The sequence below is a fragment of the Mobula hypostoma genome, chromosome 25, assembly GCF_963921235.1.
Source record: "Mobula hypostoma chromosome 25, sMobHyp1.1, whole genome shotgun sequence".
NCBI lineage: Eukaryota > Metazoa > Chordata > Chondrichthyes > Myliobatiformes > Myliobatidae > Mobula > Mobula hypostoma.
The window spans coordinates 21,799,944-21,823,286 of NC_086121.1; the positions used below are offsets into that span (position 1 = coordinate 21,799,944).

The window sequence follows — 23,343 nt, forward strand, 5'->3', positions numbered from 1 at the left end:
GATCATACGTTTTCCCCCCCAATGGCATGGGTTTCCTCCGGGTGCTCAGATTTCCTCCGACAGTCCAAAGACGAACCAGTTGGTAGGTTAATTTGTTATTGAAGCCATGTGATTAGGCTAGGGTTAAATAGGTGGGTTGTTGGGCGATGCGGCTCGTTGGACTGGAAGGGCCTGTTCCATGTTGTATCTGTAATTAAATAAATCTGGTCCCCCAAGACTAGTGAATCCAGGCGACAATTGAAAATTTCAGAACTGGGATGGGTGAAAATTTGTTTGGAATGGGAAAGGGAATTGTGAGTCATTGAATGGTAGAACGCTTAGCACAGAGACAAGCCCTGCGACCCATCTTGTCTATGCCGAATTGTTATTCTGCCTAATGCTATCGACCTGCACCTAGATCATAGCCTTGCATACACCTCCCATCTTTGGATCTTGTACTATCCAACCTTCTCTTAAATGTTGCAATTGAACATCAAAAAACTTGAGAGTAGATGTGGAGAGAATGCTTCCTGTTGTGGGGGAGTCTTGGACTGGAGGACACAGCCTCAGAATAGAGGGACATCCATTTAGAACAGAGATGAGGAGGAATTTCTTTAGCCAGAGGGTAGTGTATCTGTGGAATTCATTGCCAAAGATGGCTGTGCAGGCAAAGTCATTAGGTAGATTTAAGATGGAGGTTGATAGGTTCTTGATAAATCTGAGTGTCAAAGGCTACAGGGAAAAGGTAGGAAATTGGGCTGAGAGGGTTAATAAACCAACCATGATGGAATGGCAGAACTGACTTGATGGGCCGAATGGCCTAATTCTGCTCCTTTGTCTTATGGAACCTACATCTACCACTTCCACTGGCAGCTCGTTCCACACTGAGTGAAGCAGTTCCCTCTTAGATTCCCCTTAAACATTTCAACTTTCACCCTTAAACCATGACCTTTGGTTCTAGTCTCAATCAACTTCAGTGGCGAAAAAGCCTGCTTGTATTTGTTCTATCTATACCCCTCATCATTTTGTATACCTCTATCAAATTGCCACTCATTCTCCTATACTCCAGAGAATAACGTCTTATTGAACCTTTCCCTATATATACGGGGAAGTAAGAATCTATCCTTATGTATACAGATAGTAATATTAGGAACGAGGATTACAGAATGAAAAATTGGTAGATTATAGATTTAGGTACTGTCAGATAAGGAACCAGCCTTTTGATAGAAAGTTACGTTTCAAAGAGGACATGACATGATGACAAAGAACATAATTGGTGGAACTAAACTGGAGCTAAATATTGTGAATGTCAAAAGCAAAGAACTGGAAATATTGAGCAGAGAGAGTAGCACAGGTTGTTGAGTATTTCAGGCGCTTTGATGGAATTATGCTCATTAATACTTTGAGGCTCCTTGTCCAAATTGTGAATGGAGCAATGGAATGATGGTCCCTGAATGTATGAGAAATTTCTGTGGTTGGTGCACATTTCACCCCCACCCCCATACCTCGACTTCTCAGAGCACTCCAAAAATAAAACAAAGCTGCAGTTGCTGGGAATCTGAAGTAAAAATGGAAAAAACTGGAAAGGTCAGGCAGCATTGGCAGAGAAAGGATAACAGTTACCATTTGGGGTGCTAAACCCTGCATCAGATCTGAAAAGTTAAATTCTTTCCATGACGCAACTTGACGTGATGAGTCTTTTCTAGGATTTCCTGCTTTTGTCTTCATCCAAATACGTGGATGGAGTTTGGACGAATTAAGGTTGGAGGAGGCTCATTTCGAGCATTAATCCAAGCATTGACTTCTTTGTCAAACGGCTCTTCTGTGTTGTGAAGTCGGCAGAAAATATTAGACTATGAGATAAGATATAGGAGCAGAGTTAGGCCATTTGGCCCATCGTGTCTGCTCTGCCATTTCATCATGGCCGATCCGTTTTCCCTCTCAGCTCCAATCTCCTGCCTTCTCCCCATATCCCTCCATGCCCTGACCAATCAAGAATCTATCAACTTCTGTCTTAAACATATGTGCAGACTTGGCCTCCACAGTTGCCTGTGGCAATGAATTCCACAGATTCACCACTCTCAGGATATAGTTCCTCCTCATCTCCATTCTGAAAGGACCCCCCCCTCCTCTATTCTGAGGCTGTGTCCCCTGGTCTTAAGACTCTCCCACCATAGGCAACATCTTCTCTACACGCACTCTATTGAGGCCTTTCAACATTCATTGAGGTCACCCCTCCATTCAAGTGAGTAGGTTCTCGAGCGCTGACCTGCAAATATAAAGAGATCCACTTAAATTAATCGATAGAGGGAAGGTGGGACCCGTGAAGGGTCTCTACCTGCAATGTCTACTGTCCATTTCCCGCCACAGAAGCTGACTGACCTGCTAAGTTCCTCCAGTAGCTTGTTTATTCATCTGCAAATTGTAACTCCCTGCCAGTGATCTCTCCAAATAAGAACTAATTCTATTCAATCCCTGTCAAACTGTAACTAAATTAAGAGACATTTCTCTTCCTACCATGTCCTGACAAAATATTACAATTTCTCGTGCTCTCTGTGCAAAATTAATATTTGCTTTGCCTTCATTTGAAAATATAAACAGCTTCCTGGGGACCCATTTGAAAATATCAACACCCGCTTTAAGTTCGCCAATAACTATCAACACACTCGCAAGGACCCTTCATCTTCAGACGGTGATTCAGGTAATGGAGGAATATTGTACGATTGCAAAAAGCTATTCCTTCGACACTGCAGTTCCTTTTGTGTATTGGCGGAGCTGGGTCCGGTGATCCCGATGTGACCTTTTGTGTATTGGCGGGACCCGACGCAGACTGGGAGACTGCTTTGCTGAACATCTACGCTCTGTCCGCCAGAGAAGGCAGGGTCTCCCAGTGGCCACACATTTTGATTCCGCGTCCCATTCCCATTCTGACATGTCTATCCACGGCCTCCTCTACTGTAAAGATGAAGCCACACTCAGGTTGGAGGAGCAACACCTTATACTCCGTCTGGGTGGCCTCCAGCCTGATGGCATGAACATCGACTTCTCTAACTTCCGCTAAGGCCCCACCTCCCCCTCGTACCCCATCTGTTACTTATTTTTATGCACACATTCTTTCTCTCACTCTCCTTTTTCTCCCTCTGTCCCTCTGAATATGCCTCTTGCCCATCCTCTGGGTCCCCCCCACTTGTCTTTCTTCCCAGACCTCCTGTCCCATGGTCCTCTCGTATCCCCCTTTTGCCTATCACCTGTCCAGCTCTTGGCTCTATCCCTCCCCCTCCTGTCTTCTCCTATCATTTTGGATCTCCCCTCCCCCTCCAACTTTCAAATCCCTTACTCACTCTTCCTTCAGTTAGTCCTGATGAAGGGTCTCGGCCTGAAACGTCGACTGCACCTCTTCCTACAGATGCTGCCTGGCCTGCTGCGTTCACCAGCAACTTTGATGTGTGTTGCTTGAATTTCCAGCATCTGCAGAATTCCTGTTGTTTGAATCAACAATACTGCTAGGTTATGAGCAGAAATCTGCCTGCCTCCAGCAACCTCCGTGACGCTTGTACGAACTGGCTATGATGAGAAGGCTACGGTTCAAGCACTGATTTACAGAAGACCTTATTGTTGATCATGATGAGTTTGTTATAAATTTATCCACTGCAATCTGAATAAAATTGAACTTAATTATCTTCAGGGACACTACAACCCTGTTAGCAGCATAGATTAATGGAGCTTTAGCCAGAGATACACAATAACTTTCACCATTACAATACGATACTCTTCCAGAACCAACCTGGTGACTGTGCTTGCTTGGTTGACTACTTAATTTTGCTGAAGGTAACTTTGGTTTCATTCTAGAGCTTAATTAGGTATGCTATTTTAGTTTAATTTCCACGGCAGTTTCATCCCAACTCCAACCTCCAAATTTTAGTTTCTAGAAAAATATTAATTAAATATATTTTTTGCTTCAATATCTTCAGTGTGGTCTTCTGATTTTTTTTGTAAGTCACATTTATTACTGATTTATTTCACAAAACATTTTAGTGCTAAGGGACATTAAAAATATAGTTTGAAATGACACCTGTCGCCTTTGTTATAGATACAATTGTAATTCTTCATTTGATTATATGCTAGAAGTATTATTACTTAGTTGTTCCTCTCCACACCTTGTGGCATATTGGGCAGCAACTTTGCTGTTTCTTTAGCATTAGCGTGTTTTTTTTTACAAAGACAAGTTGCTAGCTCGACGCTCACCCCGGCACAGATGGAAAGCGTACAAGGAGCCGGCCAGACTTGAACCTGGGACCATTTGCCTCGAAGTCCAGTGCAGGTGCCACTACAGCACCAGCTGGCTAGAAGTATTGTTAGTGCTCTACAAAAAGGCAACAAGAGGTTGAGTTGGTTAATGGAAGCAGTTTCCTGAGAAACTAACAAAGAAGCCCAGTTAATCCGCTCAAGTAACTTGATCTCCATTGTCAGTTCAAAAGTTGTGGACACAATGCTGTTGTAATACTGGAAGATACCACGATTGAAATATGTCAGAATTCATCTGGTCCTTGTCTGTCTTTGAATAGAAGGAGATGAAAAGTTAAAGACCAAGACACAGACTGCCAAGTTTCTAAACTAAGAAGCATAAACCTGGCCCAATGTCTTAAGATCTATTCTGAAAGTTGTCACATCATGTTTGTAATCTGAGAAATGAAATTTAGTCCTATTATTTAGTTATAATAAGTTACCTTGAAATAAATTTTGCAGTAATGTGTTGAACAAAAGCTTTGAGAGTTACCTGAACAAGCATGATAGTTCTGGGCACTGGGGCGTAGAATTATTTCTGGGCACTGGGGTGTGTAAAATCGTTCCAGGGAGGAAGGATAGCAGCAATGGTGATTACTCTGGCTGCAGGGAATATTGAGTGGCAACTTCATAGAGGTGTTTCTTTATTTTAATTATTCATTGCCAGCATTTGTTGCCCATACTCCATTGCCCTTGAGAAAGTGGGGCTAAGACCCTACCTTGACCTTCTGCGGATGTTCTGGTGAAGGCTCCCTCGTGGTGCAGTTGGGTAGGGAGTTCCAGGATTCAGACCCAGTAATACGGAAGGACTAGTAACACAGAAACATCCCAGGAACATGAGGTGGTCGACTATAAAAAGCCCCAAATTAAATACTCCAGTTGGGGATATCTTTTACATTTATCCATGCTAAACAGCATCTGCAATGTATCTGTCCACCAATTCCAGGTGTCAGTTTTCAGGTTGATAGATTAATTGCTCGCAGAGTGTAGGGGAGTTGATGGGAATGAGGGGAGAAAGAAAACTATTAGGATTAACATAGAATTAGTATAAATGGGTGGTTGATGGTTGTGTATATGGTGATCTAAAGGGCCCGTTTCCATGCTGTTTCTCTTTATGACTACATTGTGAATCACTGGGTACCCAGTAATCACTGCTCTCCAACCCAATAAAGAATCCTATCCCGTAATGAATCTTCAGTCCATGTCCTCTAATCCTTCAAGTTAGTTTGCTAACATCCTATTGAGTCCTTATCTAAGGACAAATGGTCCGCAATTCTTTAATTAGACTCTAGCTCCTTCATATTTGCCTCCTTCAATCTACAGGAACTATTCTCTAATTAATACAATTAGCCCGTGGAACTGCTGTTTCTACCCTCTTTTAACACACTAGCAAGTAGATTGGAAGGCCTTTGAGATTTATCAGCTTTTAGTATCATTAGTTTCTCCAGCACTTTTTTTTAAACTGATAACAATTTTATTTAGTTCTAACCTTTTCATTAGCCTCATGTTTCCCCAAGAATTTTTAAAAAGTGATTTATATCCTCTTCTACGATGAAAAAATACGACGCTTTGTCTAAATGTTCTGCCTTTTTTCATTCACTATTATAAATTCTTTTATTTCCATCTGCAAGATCAAGACTTCTTTTTGCTGAATTCTAAAGTACTCCCTTAAGCCTGCTACACTTCTCTTGTATTTATATGGCACCTCTTCAGATCGGACACCATTGTTTTGTAAACCATAGTTGGGTCATTTTTCGTTTTGAGTTTTTTGCTCCAAGAAAGAATGTTTAACAACTGCAGCATTTTAATCATGCCCTTTAACAACTGGCCGTTTTAATGAAGCTTGCCAATTATACTCAACTCATTCCTCATAACTTCACTTTTCTTTCTTTAAATTTAGGACTCTGGTTTGGACTGAACTGCTTCACTTTCAATCTTCATCAAGAATTCTGTTTTGTTATGGTGATGATTCTCTAATGTTTCCATATCAGGATAGTGTTGTGACTGAGAAGGAAAATTATCTACAGATGGTGTTCTGATGTGCCTGCTGTTCTTTTCCCTCTTGATAGTCGAGATCATGGGGTGGGAGGTGAATTAGGATAGACTGGGTGAGTAACTAGGGTACATTTTTGTAAATGATACATATTGTAGCCACCTTGTGCCTGTAATGAACATTTAAGTGCTTTGTCCTGCAGTTTATGAGTTATTGGAGCTGCAGCCATCCAGGCACGTGGAGAATTATTTCATCTCCTGGTTTGAGCTTTGCAGATGACAGAAAATCTTGGGGTGTTTGGAAGGAAGTCAAGTACCACAGAATACCTAACACTTTGATTAGCTGAGCTTCTGGTCAAAGTGACCTCCAGAATGTTGTTGGTGGGACATTTGGTGGAGCAACACCACTGAACATCATAGATAGGTGGTTAGACTGTCTCTTGTTGGAGCCGTTCATCGGCTGGCGCAAATGTTACCTGCATCAGGAATTGGTTTCTAAGGAAAGTAGTTTCCACTGGAGCAAGGTGGGGAAGCAGAAGACACATTTACAGTTAATGCCCGCACAGGTCATCCAAGGAGAAAAAGGAAGTTAAGCAGAGGCCTTTGCAAATCTGGAATAAACTGTTAAAGGTTGGTAAAAACAGATCCAATAATAACATCTGAAAGAGAATTAAACAAATATATCTACTAAAAAAAAAATCTGTACTTTTGGGGAAAAGCCAGGGAGAAGTACTAACTGGATGTGGCTTTCAGAAGAGTTAGCACAGAAACATTGGGACGAGTGGGTTGTTTCTGTGTTCTGTTTCAATAATGTCTTTGCTGAAAAAAGCACTATAGCTTTTGTCAACCTCATTTTGTTAAGAAAAACACCACCAGTTTCCATACAGAATGAACTAACCACAACACATCATTAACTGTGGAGGAGGCTTTTTTAGGACACACTCCACTAATAAAACAGCATGCTGTGGATCACTCCTGGCTGGCTGACAGTGACTGAGATCATCAACAGTTGAAAAGTATGATTTTATACAAGTCTTTCTGCTAGAGAAAACACACTATAAACTTCTTTATTTTCAATTATTACACATTAGTTGCTGAAACTTCTTGCAGTTGTTACTGTCACATGTGCTTATTGCACAGGCTGTGTTGATGAACTGTGTTCTGTGTCCTGAAGGCCCAGTCATTTCTAAACACATATGTGCATTTTGAATGGCATTATGCCACCAACAGTGGTTTATACAAAATCTAATTTGCCTAAGAGAAGGTAATGAACAGTGCACAGAAATCTTTGTGTGGTATACAATTTAATTTTTTTTCTTAAATTAGCAACTAGAAAAATGTGGGACTTACTGCAAGATCTGTGATGTCTTCAATAGCCCTTCTGGATCCTCGATGCCTCTCACGAGCAAACACGTGAAGGTACCCAGAGCACTGCGAGACTCCAGAATGGCACTTCCACGATTCTGGTTTGCTCTGTCACTCAAACATACACAGCTACAACAGAGCTTGAAGTCTGTTACATTATCACGCAAGGAGGCAGGCTGTGGGATCTTGTACCGGGAACCGACTTTAAGTACATCTTCAATAAAATACCCAACTACAGTCCTTCTTCAGCCTCCCAAAGCTTCCATCTGTGAAACAAACCTCCTTAAACTGATGGAGTCCATCCACCCCACACCTACCAGCCCTTCTGATTGAGATCCCAATTTCTCAAACCACCTCAACCCCATTTCCTCCTATATCTTCTGGATAGGCAGAATGAAGGAAATCGTTCATCACACTAATTGTGTTCATCTTGTTTACTTTTAATAGTGTACAACTAATTGGAATCTTCATCACAGAATTTTGCAGGAATGGAATAAAAATTTGTTGGCCGTCTTTCCAAGTGCTTGAAAATTTCTAGAACTGCATTGTCACTGAAGCTTCTATTTCCAAATTCACCAATGAGAAATGATCAAAGGCATTCCATAAGCCTCACTTTCTGTAGTCACTCTGCTGATTCACCCGAATCTAGATGTGAGCTGATGATTAGTCACCTGAATGCAACCAGCTTCAACATATTCCACTTGGGAAACAGGAGGAAGTTGAGTACAGGCCTCGAAGTCACTGTGACTTCCGAGTTCACCAAGCCGCATCAGAGTCCGGGATCAACTTGACATTGAGCTCATTTCCACATAGACAGAGCACCTTGCCTAGTGGTCAGCACAACGCTAATACAGCCTGAGGGGTTTTGGAATTCCAGTGCCGTTTTGTAAGGAGTCTCCGTACATTCTCCCCGTGGAATGTGTGGGTTTTCTCCAAGTCCTCTGGTTTCCTCCTACAGTAAATTGTCCCGTCATTACACAAAGACAAGAAAATCCGCAGATGCTGGAAATCCACGCAACACACACAAAATGCTGGAGGAACTCAAGTGGGTCAGGCAGCATCTATGGAAAAGATTAAACAGTTGACGTTTCAGACGAGACCCTTCATCAGGATTGGAAAAAAAAGTTAGATTAAGAAGGTGGGGGGAGGGGAGGAAGAAGTACAGGGTGGAAGGTGATAGGTGAAACCAGGACAGGGAGAGGAGTGAAGTAAAGAGCTGGGAAGTTGATTGGTGAAGGAGATAAAGGGCTAGATATTTCTTTCACCGATCAGATTCCCAGCTCTTTACTGCACCCCTCCCCTCCCAGTTTCACCAATCACCTACTTCCTTCTCCTCTCCCCCACACCTTCTTGTTCTAACTTCTCATCCTCTTTTCCCAGTCCTGATGAAGGCTCTCAGCCTGAAACACTGACCGTTTACTCTTTTCTATAGATGCTGCCGAGCCTGCTGAGTTCCCCCAGCATTTTGTGTGTGTTGCTAGGTCAGGACTAATCGGGTGTGTTGGAGGTTGCTGGGGCGGTGTGGCTCGAAGAGCCAGAAGGGCCTACTCTGCACCGGATCACTAAATAAAACATAACATCCAAGTCGTACTTTTAAAATTTATTTTACAAACATATTCTGGTAAAAACAGCGAACTGAAACAAATCAAGAATATGAGGCAGCTCTTCTTGATTTCCAACAGACAGCAGGTGACCCTGCATTACGACGGGGTTGGGAAGCATTTCTAAAAAGCTGTCCGTCTCCTGATTTACATAACACAGAGCACATGCATATGTGTCAAGAAAAATTGTTTTCATTCCAGATAAGTTCTGTGGGGATGAATTTTTAATTCCATATTCCAGATCTTTTGGGATTTGTGAATTCCGTCAGGGCAAGTTTCCATTACATTTCCAAGAACCACATCATATTTAGCATATCTCACTGGATCCTGCTGTGTGTGACTATTTAGACGGAGCAAATACAAAAATATCAAAACAGTAATCCTTATGGACCATTTTACTTCATTATTTTCACAGCCTGCAGATCAGAGCGCAATAGACTGAGGGAGACCTTTCTTCAAAAGTGTTATCAGGTAACTGCCCAACTCCTCATCCTGAAAGAAAATGGGAAAAAAATTCCTGTTACTTTTACTATTACTGACAAGCGTTAAGAGTTGTTTCAGGAGGGAGCAAATCTCTTCTACAAGAGATGGAGTACAAGACTTGAGCACCTGAAGGGTTGAGAGTGGAATTTTTTAGGCAGGGGCAGGCTTGACGGATCAGTCAATTTTTTTTGCCCCTTATGTTTTAAAACTGAAGGGCATACAAAAACTAATTTTTCTCTGTTGGGCAATAGAATAGCTTCAAAGGACTGAATGGTCGCCGCACTGTAAGTTATAGATACTATGTAATTTCATATAAAAAGTAGAAAATGTTAATTAAAGCAGTTAGTTCCATTGTATAGAAACCATTGCTATCAATAGCTTTAAGTCATTCTGAAACTTTAAAGAGGTAATGACATTTTGACTTGCTCTTTGGGTCAAACTTTTTCCAAAGTTATACTTCAAACAAAATGTAATTTTCAATTTTCCAATCTTCTCCTAGACAAAATAAAACAGACCCAACAGATCATGCAGTCGCGATTACAATAGATAAAACAAGCAAATACTAAACCAATTTCAGATGTGAGCATTTGCTAATTACGAAATGTCACTTTTTCTCATTTGGGTACAGAAACTTGTCACAGGTCACATTGAGATAGAGTACTGTATTACAAAACTTATTTGTAACATTCATAAAGGATCCACTGCAGTTTGAAAGCTAGCTGTGAATTTACTTCTAACTACACGACAGGATCAAAAAGGAAAACAGTAACAGTCAGCTTCAATAATTAAATTAACTAAGGGCTTGGCAATGTCATGGAAAAATATCTTTACCCCAAGCTTTTGAAATTTCTTACATTCCTTCTAAAAGATTATGGGGAAGAGATCGTCACTATTAGAGTCACAGAAAAGTACTGTACAGAAACAGGCCATTCGATCCATCTAGTATGTGCCAGACCATTTAAATTGCCTACTCCCATCGAACTGCACCAGCACCATTGCCCTCCGTACCTCTAACCATCCAAGTATCTGTCCAAACTTCTCTTAAACATTGAAGTCGAGCTCATGCTCGCATGCACCACTTGCACTGGCAGCTCGTTCCATACTCTCACAACTCTCTGAGTGAAGAAGATTCCCCTCATGTTCCCCTTAAACTTTTCATCTTTCACCTTTAACCCAACACCTCTAGTTGTAGTCCCACCCAACCTCGGTGGAAAAAGCCTGCTTGCACGTTCCCTATCTATACCCCTATCAGATCTCCCCTCAATCTTCTATGTTCCAGGGATCTCTCCTTAGGAAACTGAATGGATTACAAATTGGGGCAAGTTATACTTCAACGTGAAGAGAACAAGCAAAGATCACAAAACTCATCAACAACACAATAGTGGTATTATTTTCAGAGAATATTTTGCAAATACAACTAGCTAGTTACATAATCAAGTATTTAATAATTACAAATCCCAGGGAGATGTGCCAATTCAATTTTGCTGTAATCCCAATTTGACCATAGCTGTCAGGTTTTAATCAGTAGATGGAATATTCACTTAAAATTAATTGCACTGATTTGAAATTACTTTCAATCTACTAATTTACCTCAGGAGGCTGCTTCTTACGTTGATGTACTGAAGAACATGAACTATATCCAAACAGTAAGTATTCTCACATCTTAAATATAAAGAACTAAGTGACAATTTCACCATATTTGGAAAAAAAGAGATTTCTTAGAAAACTATTCTCACAATGTAAACTGAAACATCTGACTAGATTAGGTTAAAAAAATATCTCTGAGATTCGGCTTCGCCAGACAGCCATGAAATATAGAAAAACCATGGAAGTTGTTGAAACAAAGGACATCAACCAACCCCCCACGTACGAAAAAGAAAAAGAAACAAACCTGGCAAACCCAAACGCCTCCCACATACAAATAACAGATCACCCACCTGGAAAACGGCAGTTAGAACATAAAATCTTCCCAACCTCCTCCCTCGCTAAAAACTAACAGATCCCCCACATGGAAAGACACTAAGAAGAACATCAGACCTCAAATCCCCAACTCCTCCTCGCACAAAAACTAACCTATCACCCACAAGCACCCAAGTTCAAAATCACCTAATCATGTGGACAGAATTACGTTACTTTAGCTTCTGGTATTTTAGCCTTATATCCTACATAACAGTCTCCATTCTGCGAATATCAGCTGCAGTAGTTAGTGCGGCTATATCACAAGCCCAGGGACCAGGGTTTGATCCTGACCTGGGGTGCTGTCTTTGTGGAGTCTGCACGCTCCCCTGGGGCCGTGTGAACTACTTGTGCACGCTCCATTTTCTGTCATATCCTAAAGAAGTGCTGGTGGGTCGAAGGGCTACTTTAATGTTGGTAAGTGGAAAAAGAATCAAAGGGGATTAATGGGCATGCAAGTAAAGAATGCATCACATGGGGTTGCTCTAGGGTAAGATGGCTTGGGCCAGGTGGGCCATAGAGCCTCCTATTATGTTGTAACCGGCAAGCAAGAAAAGAAGGGAAGCTTATCAGATATAGAATCACTTAATTAGTTGATAACATTTAACCCATGACAGGTATCTAGGAATTTGCACTGCTTCTACCACACATAGCTCATTGAAAACATACTAATCCAACAGTGAGACACCCTGTGCAGGGGTGCCCCTTGCACGCCAACTGTCAACCCTTTTCATATGTTTTGCCACCTCTGCTGCTTATAGTTTTAGGTCTTGACCACTGCTAGTGTAGAACTTGTTTTCCTTCTTGAACAAGTATTCAAAGTTCTGTTACATTCATCCAAAAATGTGTTAGCCAATTGCTTCTAACTTTAAGGTTTAAACGGAGCCACCAACATATTAGTTAAATGCCAACAGTTGGGACTGCAGGAAAACTAATCTGCAGAGGAAATGAAAATGCCAAAGAGTTGTGGATACGCACGGATTATACTGGAAGTTTAAAATTAGGTGGGGGGGTAATCCACAAAAGTTAGCTCCCCATCTCAGTCTCTTGCTGACACCATTCCATAGATTGGTCACAGAACTTAATGGTGGGACTGCTTTTGCCCCGAGCACTCACATCTACAGTGATGAAGTGCTTTGAGAGGTCGGTCATGGCCGGAATTAACTCCTGCCTAAACAAGGACATTGGCCCACTGCAGTTTGCCTACCACCACCACAACAGGTGGATGCAATCTTAGAGGCACTCCACTTGGCCTTGGATTACCTAGACAACAGCAATACCTAGGCTGCCGTTTATTGATAACAGCTGTGTTCAAAAGCTTCATCCAAACATTACTAATCAACAAGCTTCAAAACCTGGGCCTCTGTACCTCCTTCTGCAACCAGGTGCTTGACACCCTCATATAAAGACCACAGTAAGTGCAGATCATAAATAACATCTCCTCGCTGATGGTCAACATAGGTGCACCTCAAGGATGTATGCTTAGCCCTCTGCTCTATTCTCACTACACTCATGCCTGCGTGGCCTGGCACAGCTCAAACACCATAAATAAATTTGCCGACAATACCATTGTTGTTGGCGGAATCGCACATGGTGATGAGGTGTACAGGAGTGAGATAGGTTGGCTGTTGAGTGGTGTCACAACAACCTTGAACTCAATGTCAGCAAGACCAAGGGATTGATTGTGGACTTCAGGAAGTTGGGAGAACACACCCAAATCTTCATTGAGAAGTTAGCAGTGAAAAGGGAGAACAGCTTCAAGTTTCCGGGCATCAACATCTCAGAGAATCTATCCTGGGTCCAACATATTGATGCAATCACAAAGGTGCATGCCAGCAGCTACATTTCATTAGGAGTTCGAGGAGATTTGCTATGTCACCAAAGACTTGCAAATTTCTACAGATATAATATGGAGAACATCCTTACTGGTAGCTTCATCGCTTGGTATGGAGTCTCCATCCACAAGATGCAGAGGATTATAGACTCAGCCAACTCAATCATGGGCACAAACCCCCCACCACCAAGGACATCTTCAAAGGCACGCATCAAGACGGCAGCATCCAACATTAAGGACGCTCTCCATCCGGGAATATGCTCTCTTCCCATTACTACCATCAGGGTGGAGGCAAAGAAGACTGAAGACACACACTCAATGTTTCAGGAACACCTGCTTCCTCTCTGCCAAGTGCATCAATGTATTTGTTCATTCAAAAAATAGAGAGAGTGAGAAAGAGAGAGCGTGTGTGTGTGAGAAAGGGAGAGAGATATCCACGCTCTTGAAACACCCCCCCACCCCAAACACACACACATACACCAATCTCACAATTTAGCAGTGCAATTACAAGGTATTGCTGCTTTCTTCAACAGAATTCCACAACTGTCTCTTGAGGCATACTTCTTCAGTTGAGGAGTCCCAGAGTTTTAATTTGCGGTGTCCTTCTCCTTCTTAGGGGAAAACTTTCAGACAATTGTGGCAAAATTGAACATTGACCAACTACTTCCAAAAAGCAGATGGCTGACAGATATTCTCAGAGCGTTTACTCGTTACACAATAGCCTGTGGAATATTTTAAACAGAAAGCTATACAGACTTTTATTTTGCCTAAAAGACATTGCTTTTTCAAAATGTTTACTCACCTGGTAAGTCCATGAAACCAACACATCTTTAGTGCTCTGGTCATCAGACATTGCACTGATTTTAATGAGAATCGATTCCACCATCACAGAACCATCAGGGAGGTGTTGAATAGGATAATCCTTCAAGATGCTTTGAAAGGTAAACAATAACTCATTAAAAATTGAGCGGTTGAATTACATTACCACATCTTTATGCTTCATAAACAGTGACTGCTTTAAGGAATTTTCAAGTCCATTGTGAATGTATGAGACACCTTCCCATACACGGATGATGAAGGTCTCAACCAAGGCAATTTCTGGCTAGCAGTATGGAGTCTGAGAGCACAGTGTTTGTTATTTTTATTATAAACTGTACAGCAACAGTCCATGGGCTCAAAATAAGCACCAGTGACACCAGCATTTACCACAACTAGACTAATTGTTTGTCTCATAAACTAATTAGTTCTAGCATTTTCTAGTCAAGAAAAAAAAAGCCACTTTATCATCCGTATGATATGCAACACTGAGTCCAGATCCTCCCATAACCATAATTCCCAGCTGATTCCGTACAAATCTCCATCATACTGGCCTGTGCTTGATTCTGATTATCGAAAGTCACTCCCGTTGAGATTGGTTAGTTTAGAAGGTGAGGCTGCTTTTCCCATTAGATAGATGCCTAGTGTCCAGATTCAAATATCCTAGGTATATAAAATAGCACGTGGAAGGGGCCTGCTCTCTTCTTCCTTTGTTTTAGGCATGATGATTGAGAAGGGATACTCTACGTGAACTTTTAACTAAGTATGTTTGTTGAATGTACACGTTTGTTGAACATTCAGCTTTGTATTGTCTGTAACCGATTAACATACCTATTCGAAGTCAATGCATTTCCTGTCTCACTTGCCGGACCCACAAACCTGATTCAACTTTATAGGCATCCGTTAGTCTCATGAGACCATGGATTTGTGCTTGGAAGGTTTCCAGGGTGCAGGCCTGGGCAGGGTTGTATGGAAGACCGGCAGTTGCCCATGCTGCAAATCTCCCCTCTCCACGCCACCGATGTTGTCCAAGGGAAGGGCATTAGGACCCACACAGCCTGGCACCAGAGTCGTCGCAGAGCAATGTGTGGTTAAGTGCCTTGCTCAAGGACACAACACGCTGCCTCAGCCAAGGCTCGAACTAGCAACCTTCAGATCGCTAGACGAACACCTTAACCACTTGGCCATGCGCCAACACAACTTTACATGTACAGATAAATGATTTTCCCTAATTTTGATGTACAAGGAGCACTATATCAATATAGGTATAGTTTGCACCAATCTGCCGGCTGGTGGTGTAGCGGCATCAGCACCGGACTTCGAGGCAAGTGGTCCTGGATTCGAATCCGGCCGGCTCCTTTCACGCTTTCCATCCGTGCTGGGTTGAGCCTCAAGCTAGCAACCCAGCCTCGTAAAAAGCAGACAAAATGCCAATTACAGCAAGGTTGCTATATTATGCACAAGGCACAGAGAGGAATAACGGTGCACCAGTCTAACTGTGATGTAATAAGCCAACAATGGTAATTTTATCACTTTAACACCACCAATTATGGAAGACAGTATTTTAAAGCACTAAATAATAACTTGCTCACAAGAGGACATTGAATATTTCCCCCAATGCAATGAGAAATATGAATAATTATTTTTCATGCTAAAGTCGCTCCAGTAACGAAAGGTGAGATTGCACAGAATAAGTTGTTGGTAAGAAAGCAGGGTGCGGATAATTGGAAATGTCTCTGTTGTATTCGAGTTCTCATATTTTTCCCACCATCTAAGGAACAGCATTAATAGCGTTCAGAACAGGATACTAAGCCCCTGTTGGAGTAAATACACTTGTCATATTTGGAAGCTTGGTTGGTTGCTGAGCTTGGCAAAATGATTGCAGACATTCTAGCTCGAATCAAGAAGCCACCATCAGTGTGCTGTTGAGAGCGCTGTCTCCTCAGAATACTCTTCCAGAGTCCAAATGGATATTGATTAAACGTCGTGATTTGGTTGGTTGGTTCAAAACACTGTGAACAGTTTAGTAGTAGAAGATTCCGATTGACTAGCTTTGAGGAAGATCCGTTGAAAGAGCTTGCTTTGCTGTCCAGATCCTGAGATTATTGGCGATTCGTTGATTGTTGACGTCAATGTTTCTCTTTTCTCTGTAAGGGTTCATATACCGGATCTATGTCGATGTGTTTGTTGATGGATCCTTCTATAGAGAACCACCCTCCAGGAAATTCTCATTGTTTTCCTGTTCTTGCTTGAGTCAAGACCCTGGCTGTTGTCCAGTTGAAATGGTATCCCCCTTCATCTTCATGAGCCAATTCTATCAAGAGTGAGTCATGCCCCCTGCTTGCTAGCTCATGCTCGTGTAGCCTGGTTGATAGTTTTCTTCCCGTTTGACCAATGTAGTACTTGTCACAGTCACCATACTTTTCACATTTTGATTTTTTTGAACATCTTTCAATAGGTATTAGGATAAAGGTGAACTTAAATATTGGGGTTTTAAACGCAAGCATAAAGCAAACACGTACAAATCGAATGATAACTTGTTAAACAAAAATCTGCTTTGGCCTAGCCTTGGATAGTTTATATAGAATAATTCTATGACAGAAAGAGAGATGTTACTTGAATTGACTAATGCAACAACTGGTGTGTGGGAGTGTTGCAAGCATTATGGGAGGAAAACTGTACTCGTTATCTAAGTGAGACTAATTAGTGTACATAATCTTCAGTTTTGACTGCCTCAGTATAAAGCAGTCAAAAAATTGCAGAGGCACATGATAAAATGCATGCTGGAGACACTATATTTAGTTATCATTAAGATGCCTCAGATATTATAATGGGATACCAGGGCTTCAATCAGTCAAGGTACATTTATTATCAAAGAATGTCTAAATTATACACCTTGAGATGTGTTTGCTTACAGGTAGCCACAAAGCACAGAACACAAAGAATCCAATTAAAAAAGAAAGACCATAACCACTGCATAGAAAGAGGAAAAAAAAAATACCGTGCAAACAACAGCACTCACACACCACGCAAACCATAGATGCAAATGACAGCATTCTGAACCAGGTCAAGTCCTTAGATCTGCTCGCCACAGCAGCTGGAGTAGCAGGCCCAAGCCTTGATCTCAGGTTCATCATATTAGTGGGTCAAAGACACCAGGAAACTCGCAGAGACAACAGCCACCAGAAAGGAATGAACATCACAAGAGATCGAGCAAAATCAGCCCGAACCCTGCCTCTGCACTCAGGCTTTCTAGTCTATCTGGACCAGCATTTAACTTGTCCAGCACTGAATAGTGCCTCGCCTAATGGCCCAGGCTCCGGCACAGCGATACACCCAGACCACACAGCCTGAAGCCGTTCTTGATCTCACCAGGGTAACTCCAGCACACAAGGTAAAAATATACCTGATATCTGTTATACGTTCCACAATGCATCTGCCAACTCAACAGAAGAGTCACTGGTTCTGCAACAGAGTTTAGACAGGAGACACCTGCAGATGCTGAAAATCCTGACCAACACACACAAAATGCTGGAGGAACTGAACAAGTCAGGCAGTATCTATGGAGGGGATTAAACAGTCAATGCGAGGGTGAGTTTGAATAGGAAAAGTCGAGACAGTTGATATTTTGCAGGCAGTTAAAGATGAAGAGATCCAGAGCAGGCTGATACTGACAGTTTATTTCCCTCCATTGATGCTGCCTAACTTGCCAAGTTCCTGTATGTTCTGTAACAGTTCCTTAGGTCTGCCAGATTCTTTGGTATGAATAAATAAACGCTGTTCTAAATGACATTTTATTTTGTGTACGTCTAAGTATTTTGCCGAAGTTGCAAAAAGCACAAACAAGACAGTCACAATTATTGCTCTGCACTTACTTTTTGAGATGATTGTATATTCGGTTTAAGGTGTCCTGTTCGGAGTGATGGTCTTGCATCTGAACTTTGCAGGTGTAGCGAAGGTGATGCTCGCTGAGACCCAACTCTTTTACAGCCTGCTCAGGCGTAACTAGACGAAGGCTCTGGATGAAGCAGAAAAAAAATTACACTTCCTCCCCACTTCGAATGATCCTCAACTTTACACTTAAAGTACGAGAAATGTGTCACTCACATTATCCTTTATAATCAGTGTGCCGTGCATTAGCTTCTGTTTCTTTGGATCAGGTAGTGGGCCTAAAGTATTGGGAGAAATGTTATGTAGTTATCATAATAAACAACATTATAAATTGAATTACTTAGCAAGCTAATAAAATAATAAATATTTCTTGACATCAGCTAGTACAGCTGCTGACTTAGAACACAAGTGGCTTTTGTTCCATCACGACCTCTGGTGCTGTCTCAGTGGGGTTTGCATGTTATGTGGGGTATCTTAAAGTGTAAGGTGCTAGACTTGAGGAAATCTCAATGAAACGTAACATGGGATTTGAGAGGGTAAATATGAACACCCAACTGCTCATATACATCTATTATTCCTTCACTAATGATCCCAGCAAACTGGAACTCAGACCCACCATCCTGTCTTTAGATTTCATAAAATGCTTATGCACTCAGTGGCCATTTTATCAGGTTCACCTATAGACCTGCTCGTTTATGCAAATATCTAATCAGCCAATCACTTGGCAGTAACTCAATGCATAAAAGCATGTAGACATTGTCAAGAGGCTCAGCTGTTGTTCAGACCAAATATCAGACTGTGGAAGCAATGTGCTCTAAGTGACTTTGACTGTGGAATGATTGTTGGTGCTAGACAGAATAGTTTGAGTATCTCAGAAACTGCTGATCTCCTGGGATTTTCACACACAATAGTCTCTAGAGTTTACAGAGAATGGTGCGAGAGACAAAAACATCCAGTGAGCGGCAGCTCTGTGGGTGAAAACACCTTGTTAATGAGAGAGGTCAGAGGAGAATGGCCAGTCTGGTTCAAAATGACAGGAAGGAGACCATAACTCAAATAACCACACGTTACAACAGTGATGTGCAGAAGGGCATCGCTGAATGCTCAACATGTCAAAACTTAAGTGGATGGGCTACAGAAGCAAAAGACCACACCAGGTTCCACTCCTGTGGCTACTTCATCAGTTACACTCCTGTACCCAATAAAGTGGCCACTAATTGTACACGTACACGCACCCGTCCTGGTTTAGTTCTGGTAACTCACCACAGACCAACGATCAAACCAGGTTTCACCTTGGCTGGTTTATCCACTTAAAATTAAGGACATAAATCATTCATTTACTTACAAACACAACTGTAGGTTCTTCAAGTTTAATTCGGATTCTAAAGAAAGAGTACTTTTATTACCAAGAACTGAATCCCTCTTGAGCAAGCAGAGCGAAATATCCACCGGAATATTGGGATTGGTAACTATTGTAGCTGTTTCTCCATTGGCTGGCATGTAACAATTAATACCTGGACACAAAACATCGGTAAAAGATTTAAAAAATCATTCCAAGAGTTAACAAAATAAATTATTTAAAAATATATTAATGCTCAAAATGGAACTGAATTCAGCACAGCACAAGAGCAAGACCTAGAGTCAAAAACCAAACTGGTGGTGGAACTCGGGGACAAGCAGCATCTGTGGAGGCAGAAGGATGGTGGACGTTCTAGATCGAGTGTAGAGGGAAGATGACCTGTGAGGAGGAGGGGCGAGGAAAGAGACAGCTGAAAGAGAAGAGGAAGTGTGGTATGATCGGCGGATGGAACAGGGGCGTGGAGGGTAGAGGAGGGTGGAAGCTGTTAGGTGGTAACAACGGAGGTTTGCAGACTGTGGGAACCTGATAAGTAAGGCAGGTGATGAGTGGATGACCAGTTCAAACAGTAGGGAGAGGACAGGAGACCCAGAGAGTTAAGTGTGTGGAGGATAAGCAGATAGAGCAAGGCAGGAGGAGGAGAAGGTGGTTTAGGGGAGTTGGGGAGGGGCAAAGTTGGAGAGAAGGGGAGGACCGATGACAGAAACTGGATAGAGCAGGAGAGACAAATGAAAACAAAGGTTGCAGGTAACTTGAAGTTGGAAAATTCAATGTTCATACTATTGAGGTACCGTTCTACTTTGCTCTTGGCCTTACTCTGGCTTCGGAGAAGACCAAGGACGTACATGTAATTGTGGGAATGGGAAGGGGACTGAAACTGCATGTAACCAGGAGCTCAAGATCGCCATTGCGGCCATTCCATCTGGTCAGCCTGATCAGGGGTCTTGGACCTGAAACATCAGCCATTTCTCTTTCTACAGTTGCTGCTGGTCTTACTGAATGTTTCCAGAATCTTTTGGTTTTAGTTGTGAGAAGAATGGTGGACCCGTTTACCTACTTAGGCTCTTGTTGAAGGATTATTTCAGGGAAAAAAAATGATGGTAAACCCAGTCTTTGTAATAAGTTGTAAGTATTATCAGATACCGGGTACATCTTGGCCTGTTCATATCTTTATATAATCCTAACAATTTGATTCAAAGGAAAGACTTAAATTCAAGTTGTAAAGGCCCTGTTAGTGTACCTATTCATGGCAGATGCAATAATGCCTGCGATTGAATGAGACTTACTAAATTCCTGCTCGATTTTCTGTTTGAGAAATCCCATTTTCTTTGCTTCTCCGTGAACCAACAGCACATTCTGTGGCTCTGCTTGACGAATGAGTTGCATGATGCCTTTAGCATCAGCATGTGCACTGAATGACATGTACTCCACCTGCATCTTCACTTCCAGCTGGGAAGTACAGTTAAGGAATAAGCGGTGTTAAAAAAATATCTTCAATTAAAATGAAATTAACATTTTTTAAGCAGAACTCAAATTCTCAATTTCTAATTTATACATAATGCAAAAGAAATAATGAAACCAATCCATTATTTCCAAGATGCACAAAATATATCTCGTAAGCTCCTTATGCCTCTCAGTATACGGATCTCTAATAATAGCTCACAAGAAGAATAGCTCAGCCTCAGTAATATCAGTTTGAGGGGAAAAGAGCTTTCTCAGCTAATTTCAGAGCAAAAATGTGTTTGCATTAAATTATATGCAATTAGTATTAATAAATAAAAAGCCAACTAAAATTACAACCTCCTCTACTAAAAGGAAGAGCATACATCTTTCTGAACTATGAATCTAGAAATGGATTGATTGAGTACATAAATAATATAAAATAAAGATTGTCCTGAAAAATAATGAGATTAAAATTGCAGGGAATATAGGGAACCATTATTGTGAAAAGCTTTTAGAAATATATTTAAAGCAAACATTTAGTTAGTCAAACAGCAGGGCCCTAAAGAGATCCTGCAGTAAATAAGATACTGGTTGTGTCCGAGGAAACAAATACACAACCACAGCGAGAGAGTGGGAAGTGATTAGTGAGTGCCTGAGGAATCAGTGTGGAGACTTTGAAGTAACAGATATAATCAATTCAGAGTGCTGAGACAAACAGTGTTGCTTAAATTTGTTAATGACATCATAAAATTGGTCATTGGGAATAAAAGTTACAAATAACAGAGGATAAATCAATTTTTGGAAAACAGGGAAATTTAAGATTTAGACAAACAAATGCCAAATGTGGACAATATTGAGTAGGAGAGTTGACTTTGAATTACAAAATTACAAGGCACATTGCAAAAAAAAAAGGAATCTTGTGATACAAGTGCTTAGTGCATTAAATTTATCAGTATAGCATGTGTGATGGTAATATGGAAACCGAACCTCAAATCTTAAAGTACACAGCAAGAACAGCAGATCCACAAGCTAATAACAGGTTTATAAGCACTGAGTCTAACCCATTACATGTAGTGTACACAATTCTGTTTAGGGTGCTACAACCACTGAGTCAGAACTGATACCAAGCAGACTGTCAAGTCAGAGTTTAGATATTGAAGCTATGAAAAGAGACAATGAAGCTTGGATCATTGTACAGAAGGAGGAGGGGTTGAGTGAAGCATCCCAGAAATCCCTAAATCTCTAAAGTGGAATCATCGCCAGGGCTAATTGACTGAAATATCAGAATAATGAAGGATTCTGGGGTTAAATGACAGAGGGGCTGACCACTGCTGCACTGTCATCCAGCAAACAAGACATTTACACACAACTCCTTCCACATCTGGAGGATGTTAATGATCCAATTAGATTTCCTGAAGTAGTTCAGGAAGATCATCAGATGTTCCCATAAATTCCTTTCTTAACTAATACTGCCAAAACAAAACTAAATGAACTAGTCATTCATCTCAGTTTCATTTGAAGTATCTAATTCTCAAGTGTCACTCGATGAATCAATTTGATGAAGTCTTTTGCCTTGGGAACAGTATTTCCTAAAGGCCAAAAACCTCAGTTCTTTAATGAATGCAAAACAGTGCTTACAGTTTGTCTCCCCTCCATTTCAAGTTTCCGTTGTCCACTAAGAATTTTATGTCCCACTGTTCCTTGCACACAATATCCTGGCATAATAACCTGAGACAACAAGGACACAGTTAATAATCCAGACAAAATATTATGAAGAATTTATTGAAAGGAAAGGATTTGTACTGAATCCTTGGTGTAAGTAGATCTTGATTTCTAACCATGTTTTTGTCATTGCCTGCCCACTTCCTGAAAATCTGCAGGGACTGCCCAGCGTGAAGCATGCCTGGTGTGGCAAACACAACCTGGAAAAAAAAAACAATCCTTATTGGAACTACTCTGGCATGTATTATACACAAAACTTTCAACATTTTTTTTTACAAATTCAAATCCCAATGCGAGAGCAAAATTATGTAAGTGGTTAACTGCTTGAGAATTCAAAATGTTAGAAGCTGCCAAAGTACAAGAAAGTAATTCAAAATAAATATTCAAAGGGTAATTCGAGAAATTACTGTGTGTGGGTGAGTGGGAGGAAGGAGTTGGTTCTGTTGTAATTTTTTGCTTGTTGTGTTCTGTGTTGTTCTGCCAAGCATTGTGGGCAAGCTGTTTCCTTTCTCCTATGGTCCACTCTCCTCTCCAATCACATTCTTTCTTCTCCTGTCCTTGACCCTTCCCACCCACCTGGCTTCACCTATCACCTTCCAGATGGCTCCCCCACTGCCTCC

General features: G+C 41.4%; 1 protein-coding gene across 1 annotated transcript in view; it reads right to left on the bottom strand.

Moving 5' to 3' along the window:
- Positions 1-9,211: 9,211 nt before the first annotated feature.
- ints11 (integrator complex subunit 11) overlaps positions 9,212-23,343 on the bottom strand; it is a 36,989-nt gene continuing 22,857 nt past the window's right edge. Inside the window, exons 11-18 of the mRNA XM_063032817.1 lie at positions 22,840-22,923; positions 22,640-22,729; positions 20,845-21,007; positions 19,608-19,715; positions 18,418-18,479; positions 18,186-18,328; positions 14,297-14,426; positions 9,212-9,713 (exon numbers count right to left, since the gene is read on the bottom strand). Coding sequence (XP_062888887.1) covers positions 9,645-9,713; positions 14,297-14,426; positions 18,186-18,328; positions 18,418-18,479; positions 19,608-19,715; positions 20,845-21,007; positions 22,640-22,729; positions 22,840-22,923 — 849 coding nt within the window. The 3' untranslated portion in view covers positions 9,212-9,644. The remainder of the gene's footprint in view (positions 9,714-14,296; positions 14,427-18,185; positions 18,329-18,417; positions 18,480-19,607; positions 19,716-20,844; positions 21,008-22,639; positions 22,730-22,839; positions 22,924-23,343) is intronic.